The sequence below is a fragment of the Lissotriton vulgaris genome, chromosome 11 (genome assembly GCF_964263255.1).
Source record: "Lissotriton vulgaris chromosome 11, aLisVul1.2, whole genome shotgun sequence".
Classification (NCBI taxonomy): domain Eukaryota; kingdom Metazoa; phylum Chordata; class Amphibia; order Caudata; family Salamandridae; genus Lissotriton; species Lissotriton vulgaris.
In genome coordinates, this window is record NC_141699.1 from 954566007 (window position 1) to 954579711 (window position 13705).

Consider the following 13705-nt stretch of genomic DNA (forward strand, 5'->3'; position numbering starts at 1 on the left):
CTTGTACAGCGCCTTCATGGGCTCTTGGAGCGTACAAACAGAATCCAAGAAGATGCAGTAGTTCTATCACTTGATGCCAGTATGGCCTTCAATACCATTCAGTGGCCATATCTATTTGCAGTCCTTAAGCATCTGGGTGTGTGACCCCCAGTTCCTGGCCTGGATTTGATTCCTATATAATACTCCGTTGGCACAGCTTATAGTGAATGGTAGAGTGTCACAGATTTTTCTGCTTCATCGGGGAACCAGACAGGGCGGCCCCCTCTCACCCCTACTATTTGCACTTGTCTGAGCCATTGGTGGCCTGGATCTGAGGTGACTCACTGATCCACCGTCTCCGATGTACGGCAGATTGGGGCGACAAAATATCACTATATGCAAACAATTTTCTTCTGTATGTGGCATCGCCCCAATCCGCTATCTCTGAATTTTAAATATCCTTTCCACATAAAGGAGATATTCTGGATTCACGTTTAATTGGTCCAAATTAGTGATCTTCTTACACAGACAGACACCATGAATGCTGAAGGATTGTGAAGCACAAGAGACGATGGAGGGATTCAGATACTTAGGAATCTTTGTCACATCCCACCAGGATTTATTCACCATTAAAAATCTCCACTCCCCACTTAATACGACTGAAGGGTGACATGCATTACTGGCACTTACTCCCCCTCTCCTTACTGGGTAAGGTAGCCCTCTTTAAAATGATGGCATGGCCGTGCTTTTTATATATTTTACAGAACACACCATTTCCTTTACCCGATACCTATTTTAGAGCCATAGAAGGTGAGGTCAGAACCCTGCTGTGGGATGGTAGGGCCCCTAGAATTGCTCTTAAGAAATTAACCTTTGGATGGCACGATGGCAGAATTGCACTTCCAGCGCAATTGACAGTGACCAACCAATGGGAACATGAACCTATGACAGAACCAGACTTCCATATGGATCACTTGGTCTTACAGCCAGGGGAACATTTATGTGCTCTGTATACCAAACCGATAAATTGGCCCATGGAGGAACCCACAGCCCTGACGATTCAAATGTGGCACTCTGCACTCAGTAAGCTGGGATGGAACAAGAAGATTACTTTGGTGATACAATTGTGGGGTTCAGACCTCTTGGGGGACATGGGCAAGAGGCATGGGTTTGATAAATGGGACCTTTTGGACATTTCGATGGTGGGAGACTTATATTCTGGAAAGGGAATAATACCCTTTGTAGACCTACAAAAACATACAACTTCTCCCCCACTGAGGCGTTCCGATATACACAACTTTGGCACACCCTCTGGGCGAGAATACCCAGAGGAAAAACCCAGCTAGAATCATCACCCCTAGAAAATAGACTACTTGAGGAGCATAGTTCCCAAAGGGCGATCTCACTAACATATAAAAAACTTGTGAACAGTGCCCCAGATATGTTAAAATGGCTGCAAGAAAATTGAGAGAGAGATATCACAGACATGCACGGGGATGAGTGGCCCGCAGCCCTGGCTTCCCCTAGTGAGGCAGCTACCAGGTTCGCTACCGCCTAATACAACTCAAATTATTACAAGGGGATTATATCTCTTGCACTGCATTGGTAAAGATGGGGAGGTGACCGGACCCACTCTGTCACAGATGTTGCGGACATGAGGGAATTTATTTTTCATACAATATGGGCTACCCCTTAAATTCAATCTTATTGGGACCTGATAACACAAAATTTGAGCAAGGTGCATTAGGTGGTGCTGCAATTATCCATCAAGGGGTGCCTGCTTAATGTTTGGGATGCAATGGATTTGAGGAGGGGAGAACGGATTGGTGTAACTCTAGGCTTGAGGATTGCAAAAAGAAATATAGCACACAAATGGGGGGCTGAAGTGGCACCATTCCTTAAAGACTGGGAGAGGGCTATGGATTGGTGTAGGGTCACCAAAAAGACTATCTATGAAAACAGAGGTTGACCTCAAATGTGGGGAAGGGTGTGGAACAAATGGAATGAATACAGAGACTTCCCTTGCACTGCCCGGAGTCCCAAATAAGACACTCTATATTGGATGATGATGATGGATAAATGAGGGTCCTGGAGTGAGATTGATGAGCAAACAAAGTATAAGATGAAAAACCAAATAGATTATGCCATGTTGCAAGTTGAATTTGATACATAATGGTGTAACACAAACTATGGTGCAATGTAATGTACTACCTGTTCCTCCTCACTAAAAAGAAGTAAAAATAAAAAAGCTAGTAGCTTCAGGGGCATAGTTTGGGGAAGGGGCAGTGCGCCCCGGGTGGTGATGTTTTTGGGGGCGGCATAGGTGAGCAAGTCAGGTCTGTCACCTTCCACCATACCCTGCCTCCCAGGAACAAGTGGTCCGTCGGCCGCCAACCCAAACTTGCAGGAAAAAGTTGACCGTCGGCTGCCACCCGCGCTTACCTGCAAATATAGGGGTCGCCCTAGTTGGCAGTAGACCTAGCTACGTCACTGACTAGTTGACATAGGTATGAAGGATGTTTGGGAAAACCCAACGAGTAAAACAATTTTCACATCAGAAACATTGAAATACCATTATTGGCTATGGATTTGGCAATGTGAAGCTCATGCAGTGGATAGTATGTCACTGACAGGAAGGGTCTTTGAATTAAAATGCCATTCTTTATTGGAATCTTACTGAGACATTATCGCTGTACCTCTTGATTCAAAGCTCTATTCCTAATTAATGGTTGGAACTTTGCCTTTGAAATGCTTCAGTAGCAAATGGGTCTCAAGTGCAGAAATTGTGTGCCCTGGATGTAATGTTTTTACTGAAACTGTGGTTCATGTTTTGTTTGCCTGCTCTGGCTGTGCAGGTCCTCACTTAAAAGGGATGAAACCCTGTTGCAGGTTACTGAGGACCAGACGCTTTATTACCGCATTCATGGACATATGTACAAGCCCCTATCGCCACAGGAACTTCACTTTTTAGGACTTTCCTGTGGCGATAGTGGCTTCACCTTATTTACAAGGCAGTGTGAAGTCTCTTAAGAAGGCTAACAACAAGCTCCGCCGCTTCCCTTTTAGATATGGTGCTCAGAATCTTAAAATCTGACACTCAGTCATTGGTTGCAAGCTCTTTTGCCATGTTTTTAGGGTGGACGTGGGTCATTATATCTAGGACCTTAATTTCAAGCCCGCCAATCGACCCCTCCCGTGTCCTCTGATTAACTTGGGGGCTACCCTCAGATCTGGGCTATGACTTACATTTAAAATGTTCGATGAGGAAGCACTATACGGATGTATTTGATTTGTTCTCTGACAACTCATTGGACGTTTTGTTTATCACAGAGACCTGGCTGGATTCCTCATCCAACCCCATGGTCGCGTTGGCGACCCCCGCTGTTTTTAACATTTACAGTGTTAATCGCCCAGTTGGCAGAGGCGTTGGCCTGGCTGTTGGATGACTGGGCCTTTTTTAGTGAGCCATCCAGCACTTGGGGAAAGTGTGAAGTGTTGGATTTCAGCATCCAGTTTTCATCCCATTTCACATTAGGTGGGTCCCTCATTTATCGTCCCCCTGGTCTTGCTGACACCTTTCTTAAATCCTGTGGGGACGCTATGGCTGAGCGAGCTTTGTATTTTTCCCATTACCTGGTTTTGGGTGACGTGAATCTTCATCTTGACCAATCTGAGGCCGGTGGCCCAGCTGATTTCCTTGACTCCCTCCAATTGGCCCATCTCTCCCAATGGGTCACCCACCCCACTCATCAAGGGGTCCTTATTCTGGATCCTATTTGCTCCAATTTTCCCATTCAGATGGATAAGCCTTCTCCGGTCCCTTGGTCAGACCATTTTCTCATATGCTTTGCCTGGGAACTCACATGTAGAGGTACTTGTATAGCCCACGACTACCCGGAGGCATCTCGGCGCTTGTACGAATACCGCTGAGGAACCCTTCCTGGCCTATCCCTGTGAAGTGCCCACTCCTGGGCACCCCCAAGGTGAAGCCAGGCATCCTAGCATTGTTGGGGCCATTGTGGAGATTAAGCAAGCTATTGCCCAGAGTTGCAGAGTGGGACCTATGATTAGAATAGGCACTGAGGCGAGAATTAACAGGTCCGAAGAAATTGAGCCCAAGACCCGCCGAGGCGGGAATTGAACCCTGGTACCGGGCCAGACTTCTGTATCAGGGTCTGCCGCTCAAACCATTGAGCCACACTTCTCCACCTGTTAAACGGGTCGGCAGTCATCGCCCCCCACTTTTAACAAAATTGACCCTTACAATTCATCAGCTCTCTAAATGCTTCCCAGCCTTCGCCCCACCATAATCTGGAGGAAAAGGTGGCAGCTTCACAAACTGGATTTCCGACTCAGTAGCTGCTCTCTCTGCATCGCCTCGGCCCAAGCTAGCAAGAGAATCTCCCTCCAAACCATGGTTCTCTTCGGAGCTGAGATCATTGAAACATGAATGTAAAATACTGGAGAGGGCATGGCGCTCTAGCGGCTACTCCTCAATGTCTAAGCATACACTTAGAGTAAAACAAAAAAACTATTATACCGCTATTGCAGCAGCAAAAATTTGCTATTACTCCTCCCGTATTGATCAAGCTAACAACAATTCTAAAGAAATGTTCTCGATTTCGCAAAGTTTTATGCCTCCCAGTGCCCAGACACGTGCTGCCCCAGTTTCGGAGCACTGGTTCAATACTCTTGCCAAGTTCTTTCAGGAAAAAATATGCACCATGCAAGCTTCTTTTTCTTCTTGCACTATGGTGGACACAGCTCCCTTGAATGCCCAGTTCATAGCTGCTCCTGCTAATATGCTGTCAGCCTTTGCTCCCATAAATCTGGCCAGCACTCTTAAAATTTTAAAAGCCTTGAAGTCAGGATCTTCTACAGACCACTGCACTGCCAGATTACTGGCCACCGCAGCAGATACTATTAACCCTAAAGTGAACCAAATTGTCAACAAGTCACTGCAGGAAGCCAATGTCCTTGTTTCTTGGAAACTGGCACAAATTCTCCTTCTCCTTAAGAAACCATCCCTTTACCCGCTAATACCAGGTAACTGTCGCCCAATCTCACTCATGCCAAGTCGGGCTAAGGTTTGTGAGAAGGTCGTTACCAATCTACTGACCAACTTTGTAGAGGCCTCGGGTTTGTTTCACCCGGCCCAATCCAGATTCCAGGCCTCATATAGTATGGAAACAGCTCTCCTGGAGGTGTCAGAGGCTATTCGTGGTTGTCTGGATGCCGGCGGGAGAGCCGCATTGGTTATGCTAGATCTCTCGGCAGCATTTGTCCCGGTGCCCCACTCTCTGCTCCTGGACCCCCTTTCAGAGATTGGTATATCAGGCTCTAAATGGGACTGGATTGGGTCCTTCCTGGAAGGCCAATTGCAGCAGATCTGGCTCACCCCATGTGCCTCCCTGCCCCAGCGGGTGACCACTGGGGTCCCTTGGGGGTCCCTCAGGAGTCTTTCCTAAGCCCCCTTGTCTTTAACATCTATGACACTCCGCTGATTTATCTAGCGGAGTCTTTATGGGCTAAGGTGATGGTGTACGATGAAGACACCCAGCTTTTATTCTCCTGGAGTAGGGATGATGACTCTGTTCTATTGGCTCAACACTGCCTGTCCTCTGTCTTTCGTTGGCTCGCTCAGGCCAGCTAAAATGTAATGAAGAGAAATCTGAGGTCCTCTTATACGGCACATTCCCTGACAACTTTAGAGAGAGGATATGGCCCCATGGCTTCCCTTTGACTAGTGCAATGGGTAATGCGGTAGAAAATGTTGGGGTCTGGTTCAATGAGAACCTGTCCTTTTCAACTCAAGTCAAGAACCTGTCCTGGACCTGCTTTGGCACTTTGAAAGCCTTGAGGAAATTTCTTCCTCTCCTTCCGAAACCTGCCAAAGAGACAGTTGTTCGTGCCTTGATTCTGTCCCATTTGGACTATGTTAACGCCCTTTATGTAGGTCTAACCAGCTACCTCCTGAACAAACTTCAGGTTGTCCAAAACTCGGTGGCCAGATTGTTGTTCGGGTTGTCTAGCAAATGTACTGTGCAAGCTCATTTACGCTCCTTACACTGGCTCCCAGACGAATTACGAATAAAATCCTGGCTATTGTCCACAGGGAACTCTATGGCCCAGGTCCGCCCTATTTGCAGAAGAGGATTGTTTTTTACAACCCTATGAGACAGTTGCGGTCCTCTTCTCAACTTCTGGTACGGACCCCTAGGTGTAAATGTCAAAGGCTCGGGGGGAGTTTCTTTGTGTGAAAAGCCTCCCTAGCCTGGAATGCTTTGCCCTTAGTGCTGCGCAGCATCCAAGATCCTGCAACTTTTAAATAAAAGCTTAAGACCTTCCTTTTTTAGAATTTCTGGTTTCTGTCTGCTTCCTTTGAGCACACGCAGGGACACTCTTGAGTATCCGTGCACGGTATAAATTCCTCTAACATAACATAACGACATAACATCTGAGAAGATTTACCTGAGACATTGGAATTTGCACTAATATAACACTTGTTCTTTATGGTAATTCTCCTATAATAAAGCACACATATTATTTCTATTTTAATTAATATATTATGTAGATGTTTTAATCAACACTACTGAGCATTATTTGAGGACAATCGATTATGCTCAGATTATGAATTCATTCTCCTTGTATGCTGCAATGCTCTCATACAATCAAAAATAGTATGCATGTATTTTATGTTATGTTTTAAATAATTTTAACAATTTGTTATGTAGAATGTTAATATGTAAAATGATTTGATGACATGAATTGTCAAAATAAAGCTGAATTCAATTTGGACTTGCTCTCTGCTTTGCTGCTGAAAGTATATAGTTTTTAGATCGCAATTGTCAACTCTCTTGTTCAACACACAAGATTGTGGCTAAAGCTAGAACTCAGAAAGTTTTGAATATTGTAAGCAATGCAGAATTGTGTCACTCATTTGTGAGATTTTTAGAACTGTATTGAATGTTGGTGGAGAGTGGATAACTTTGATTCATTGAAATGGTTAGTTTTAAAAAAATGGAATGGCAATCTCTTTTTTGTGTTCATGTTAGCAACTAGTTCTAAGTAATTGAAAAAAAAACACTCACCTGCTGAAGTATTTCCAGCTTTGTCTTTCTCACCTGGCAAAAGAGAATATGAAAGCATTTCAGTGGTGAGCTTATTAATTTAAATGCCAATAAAATACATATATTCGTTCATTCAAACAGTTCAACTTGAATGGCAAATATTTTAAACATAGAACACATGTTTAAAAACATCTATTTGCGTCTAAAATGTAAGAAGTAATTGCGGGTGTGCTTTCAGTCAATAGAACTAATATAGTGAAATGTACCTAGAATTACACCAACAGAAACACATAGACACTCACTGGACAGAACCACACGGAAGCCTGAACAATATTTAGTATGGAATCAAAGTTAATTTACAGATATCAAATGTTAGAGGATGACACAGTCATTGATAGTGTGAAAAACCTTTGCACATTCCAACCTATAGTTTATAGATGTATATCAAAAAGCATGGTTACTAGGTAACATTTCTGGGTTGGTCATCCGCTGGACTACAAATTGATAATGAATGAGTTGCCTAGAAAAAAGATTTCCTGACAGGAATTACTAAGTTTTGCTGCTATGCCCATGTTATTTTGTCATTAGGCAGAATGTCAAATCTAGTGAAATAAGACATTAAAGTTCTATCAGTCAGATTTAACCTTGTACCAGATGTTGAACTCCAAGAAAGGAGTATATACTATTTCAATACCAGATTCACAAAACATTGACATTTACCCTTGTAGGGTTCCTCCTATGTAGGAAACTAAAGATCTTTTTTCTGAATTTGTAAAGGGATTTCAGGAGAAAGCCAGGGAATCTATATCAGTTGCAGGTTCCAAAGTAGTATCAGTTTGAGTATTTCTTTTCAATCCAATACACATGTATGTCTGCATGCCAAATTATACACTCTGTATATTTACACATAGTAAAAAGTCCCCTATATGTGTAAATGCACTTAAAAAGTTGTTTTCTTTATGGGAAAATATATTACCCCATGCTAAAATCCATTCTCAAGAACATCCACCAATTTTGGTAGTGTTATCCTGCCATTCCCAGGTGGAAATACATTATTTTGCTGCCCTTGAAAGTGATACATTCATTTCTAACTGTGTCATGCATATGAGCTGGCCAAGAAATACGTATTGCCTACAAAAAGGTGTGTTTGTAGGAGGTCCAGCATTTTCAAAGCATTCCTTCCCAGAAAAGCCCACTGTCAGCGGATGGTGGAATATTTACTCACTCAAAGATAAATGTATACTATGTGTATCAATGTACTAATGTAAAACCACAATTGATGAATAGCAAAATTGTCTTTACACTTATAAGAAAGACTATTATAGTGTGTAAGATAAAAACTTAGTGTAAAAAAAAAACAGTCTCTCAAGTACTTTTGCAAAGTTTGGTATGTGTCTGTCTCTCTTTGCTCTGTTAAGTTACATATACATTTCCTTCTGTCGGTATATTATACAATGTAATTTTGGGCATGTGATGTTTATTGTCATTTGTTTATTTTTGTGAATAAGTTAAAAATCTAATGTATAAAAAACTCTCTGAATCAGTGAGTGGGTATGTGGGTGTGTAAGTACTGGTATGGTTCTGTGTATTGCTTTGTGAATGGCTGTGTGGGAGTGGGTATATGATAGGTTCTGTGGGGATGTAACTGGATGATTTAGTGATTTTGTGACTCACTGATGATGTCATCCTCAGTGATGACATTTGACATTTGAGATGTAATGAGTGATGTCACTGACCATGTCATAAGTGATGTAATATGTGAGGTAATAAGCAGTGCATTGAGGGGGAGCAAGGTATAGTTAGCACAGCTAACTGCTGAATTTCACTGGTGTTGTAAGAGTGAAACCTAACCCTAACTATAATATCCCTATAAACCTTTTACGTAAATTTCTAAGGTTTTTTAAATTGTATTTCCTAACTATAATATCCCTGTAACCTTTGCTTTTTTCTGTGAATTTCTAAGGATTATTAAATGCTAATTCCTAACTATAACGTCCCTGTAACCTTTGGTTTTCTGTGAATTTCTATGTTTTTTTTAAAGTAGTAATGGCCTTTGCAGAGTGGTGGAGAAAGTAGGTGGGCCTCTGACCAGCTATCAGGAATCCCGCTGTGTAGAACTCACTGAAAGTATGAGGAGGACTTCTTGTCCCCCAAGGTCAATTAGCATCCAAGAGGACTTCATTCCCCAACCAGCAGTGCGTCAGGAGATGAGTTTGCAGAGTGGTGGAGAAGGGGTGTTGCCTCCAAAGACCTCTTAGCTATACAGCTGTGTGGGACTTACTGGAGGTAACAGGAGGGGTTGTCTGCCCCCAAGAACCCATAGCAGCCAAAGGGACTTCATCCCCCAACTAGTAGTGTGCTGAGTTGCAGTGATGTCTAAACTCCCTATGGGAATATGCATCGGTAAACATGATTTGGGGTCCCCCTTTATCTGGGCCCCCACTTGTAGAAATCCCGGAATCGTTCAAGACAGCAGCTGCAGTGAGGAGCAAATTAGTTTTGCAACTTTTGTGCAGATTTGTCAAACTGTGCCAAAGTTATTAGCAAAAGAAAACATGGTAGTCCTATGGAAGCCAAGTCCTAACAATAACTACCTCTAGAGAACATCTAAGACATTATCAAATTTGGTAAAGCTTCGAAAGATAGTCATTATACATTTCACAAAATTGCTTCTGGTATACCAACACAAATATCTTTGCACATGCAACTCCAAAACCACTGAATGGGTAGTCATCAAATGAAAATAGTGCTATTTTCTTTCAGCCATTTTGTGCCTTTTTTAGGTTTGGTAAAAGCTAGCTCAGCCCTTTACAGATATGTAATGTTTGAGGTTCTACTGCGGATGTCAAAGTGTGTATATTTTAAAAAAATTGTGTGTACATTCAACCAGAAGTGGGTAAAAAATTGCATCTGTGGAATGATTAGTGACAATGTACATTCACAAACCCAACATAAAAGTAAACATTAAAGGAAACACGTAATTGGGGTGGGTGTTCCCTGATGTTTGCATGGGCAAAGAAAACACGTAACTGGAGTGGGTGTGCCCTTATGTTATCATGGGTAAAGAGAATTTTGGCTAACAATTAGGATTCATGCAAAACATCTCACTCGGACAAATCAAGTTTCAATTTAATAAAATATTGAATCCGAACCATCAAATAACCATAATATGATGGTAAAATATAGTGACTACAAAACTAATGTAGACAAAAATATCCAAGGCAAGTATGATGTTTTAAAACATTACTCTAATATTGAAGTTTAAAATATCACTTAAATTATTTGTACTTTAGTATGTATTAGATTATTTTCTTTTTTTAAATGGTAATGTATATATTTTTTTAAAATATCATTGTAATGTATGTATATATATATATATATATATATATATATATATATATATATATATATATATATATATTCTCAACACACAGTTCCCATCCGTGGAGCTGCTACGCAAATGAGGACACTCCAGCCCAGTTTTTCGATCTCCGCTTATAGATTTATTTCCTGCGCACACACACAGCTAACAAGCAAACGCGTTTCGGCGTTGCCGCCTTCGTCAGTGCTCGCCAACGGAATCATTTCTTAGTGTTTAAATAAAGTTAACATTCAAAAAACATCACGTGTTAAAAAATAGTAAACATAAAAGAGGCACACTAAATTCATTTACATTCGGCAGCCATCTTTGAATGGTTAATTCACCATCCGCATTCTAATGTTTTGCTAAGGATGTTTCCTCATTTACTAGAGTTGCGTTATTTTATATAGCATGTTAAGACTTATATACATTTTCATAATCTCATTTTGGAACACTTTATCCATATTGCTCTTATTGTATATCTGCGGTATGTTTCCCCGTGTTCCTATGCCTAGTTGAGGATACAGTCTCAATATTCCAGCCCTGGATGGGCATACTAACCCATTCTTAATGCAGAATGCGTTAGAGAACATTTGTGCCTCAGGGTATCCTAGTAATTATAGTGCCCTGGATGGGCTTGTAATAGATTCCATCTATCTTGGAAAGATACCCTCAAATAAGGTGATTGGGGCAGCGTGCAGTGTCATAGTTTCTAGATGAATTTTACAAAGAGTATTCAGCTCGGGGGGTTCTGTGCAATTAGTGAAGTTGGGCCAATCCTATAGATGTGCCCACATCTCCTCTTCGTTGTACCGGGTACTCTGAAAAATCTATTTCTAATATTAGAAAAGACATATGAGAAAGAGATACGAAAGTGGTGGGAGGCCACAAGTCTTCAGAAGTACCTGGAAGTGGGGAGAGTCCCGAGAGGACTAAGAATTTTTATAGTCCCCTCCTACGAGAGCCCGAACAAAGAACTTCTTGAGGAATGGTCAGAGTTTATGAAAGGAACAACTCATCAAATGCTAAAAATCCTCGTGAAACACGCATGGGCTGACAGAGTCAAACTCCAAGAAGAAATCAAGGAGATTGAGAAAAAAATAAGCGAGGATAAGGATGCTAAAAAAAGCGAAGACCTGCGTAAGCAAATGAAACAGCGACTAATAGACTATGAAAACACCATAAAGAGAAGGAAACAGGAGAAGTATATACGAGACGAAAAAGACTACGCGAATGGTCGTATTTTAACATTCGCGAAAAAATATGACGCAGCACGTCTGAATCTACAACAAGCCAGGAGACAAGCACAAACTCCTACTGAACTGAGCACTGAAGAATCGGAAATATCCGAGAACGAATCTGCGCAACAGCGCAGACAACAGGATTCTAGAACCACTGAAAGGAATAGCGCCTCGACAGAAGAGGTTCCATTAACCTCAGAAGATTCGGTTTTTTACGAATACGAGGTGATGCGAGGTCTGAGACAGAGACCTACACCACGAACCCACCCACCTGCAGCCGCAAGAGGAAGACAAGGAGGGGCAAAAAAGGCAGAAGTGGGCCGTTCCACCCCTATTGTGACCCGCAGCAGACGAGGGGGCAGATGGCAATAGAGAACGGAGATATAAGGGTTGAAACCGAACAAACAATTGTCAACCTTTCGGATAGAGTGCTGACAGAAGAGGAAAGCAATATACTTCTCCTGGGACTAACCTTCTGTCCTACGCCAGCATTTGATTATACGCAAATACGTATTGACCTCTTCAAGTTCATACGAAAAGTAAAACTGATGAAGATATTTAAACTACACCCTAGAGGGCCGACAGTGACAACCACCACAGAAGAGGCGAATATGGATACTTTGGTGGGAACAGACATTGAAGCACTGATCACGGCACAGGGACTACTCGAAGGAGCGGGATCTCAGGATGACCCAAGGGAAGCCTTGACACAATTCCTGGAGGAAGGGGGAATTACACAGAAAGGCTGCAAGAGCAGTATGAAGATCAAGTCAAGAATCAATCCGAGAGGAACACATGATTCAATAGACACCTTCCAAGAAGTGGTGATCGAGAGCTTGAAGAACTTACAAAAAAAGAAATTTAACGGTGCCAAAAGGAACTTCAACAAATCAGAGTGGGATATGATGAATGATCTCCGGGATGATGATAGAATCGTAATTAAACCCAGTGACAAAGGGGGAAATATCGTATTACTCAACAAACAGCAATATGAGGATGAGGCCTTCAGCCAATTGAAGAAACCTGAACACTATGCTCCAATCAAAAGAGAACAATATGCTGAGAGCATAACAAGATTCCATTCACTGATTGCGGATTGGAAAGATAAGGGCATCTTAGATCCTAAGGACTGGGCAAATTTGAAGAACGAACATCCTCAACTGGCCACCTTTTATCACTTGCCAAAAGTGCATAAGAGCAAGGTCTGGCCACCAGGAAGGCCAATAGTGTCAGCGATAGACAGCCTACTGGAGCAGACATCAATTTATATTGATACCTTTTTGGCGCCGTTAGTGAAGGACTTAAGTTCTTACCTGAGGGACACACAGGATTTTCTAAGAATGATACAAGGTGTGATGTGGGAAGAGGACTTATTACTGATCACATTAGACATTACAAGCCTCTACACATCAATCAGGCACAATGATGGACTAGAAGCATTGACTTTTTTCTTGCAACGAAGGGAACTTAAGTACAGGACGCATAACCATATGATTATTGCACTTACAGAATTTTGCTTAAAAAACAACATTTTTCTGTTCTCAGGCCAGTTATACTTACAACTGCAGGGGACCGCGATGGGCACGTGCTTCGCCCCCAGTTACGCAAATTTATTTGTGGGCTGGTGGGAGGAGCACGTGGCCTGGGCGGGGCCCAACGAAAAGTGGGTGGAGAAAATCTCTTTGTGGACCCGCTACATTGATGATCTCTTCATCGTGTGGCGGGGATCACATGAGGAGGCCGAGGAATATATTAGAAGCCTCAATGAGAACAATCTCAATTTGAGATTTACTAGCAATATCAGCAAAGAGGAGGTCTTCTATCTAGACCTAAGGGTCTATATACAGGACAACAAAATAGAAACATCCCTGTATAGGAAGCCGACCGCCGGCAACACGATTCTACATGCCGGAAGTTGCCACCCACGCTCGGTAGTCAACAACATACCATTGGGGGAGTTCTTACGCATCAAGCGGAACTGCTCCACAGATCAGGAGTACAAAAAAGCCAAGAAAGAGTCCAGAGAAAGATTTGAGAGAAGAGGCTACTTCAGA

At 42.4% G+C, this 13705-nt stretch overlaps 1 protein-coding gene across 1 annotated transcript in view; it reads right to left on the bottom strand.

The window, feature by feature from the left end:
* STRIT1 (small transmembrane regulator of ion transport 1) overlaps positions 1–13705 on the bottom strand; it is a 93426-nt gene that overhangs the window by 46683 nt on the left and 33038 nt on the right. Inside the window, exon 2 of the mRNA XM_086944900.1 lies at positions 7071–7103. Coding sequence (XP_086801026.1) covers positions 7071–7103 — 33 coding nt within the window. The remainder of the gene's footprint in view (positions 1–7070; positions 7104–13705) is intronic.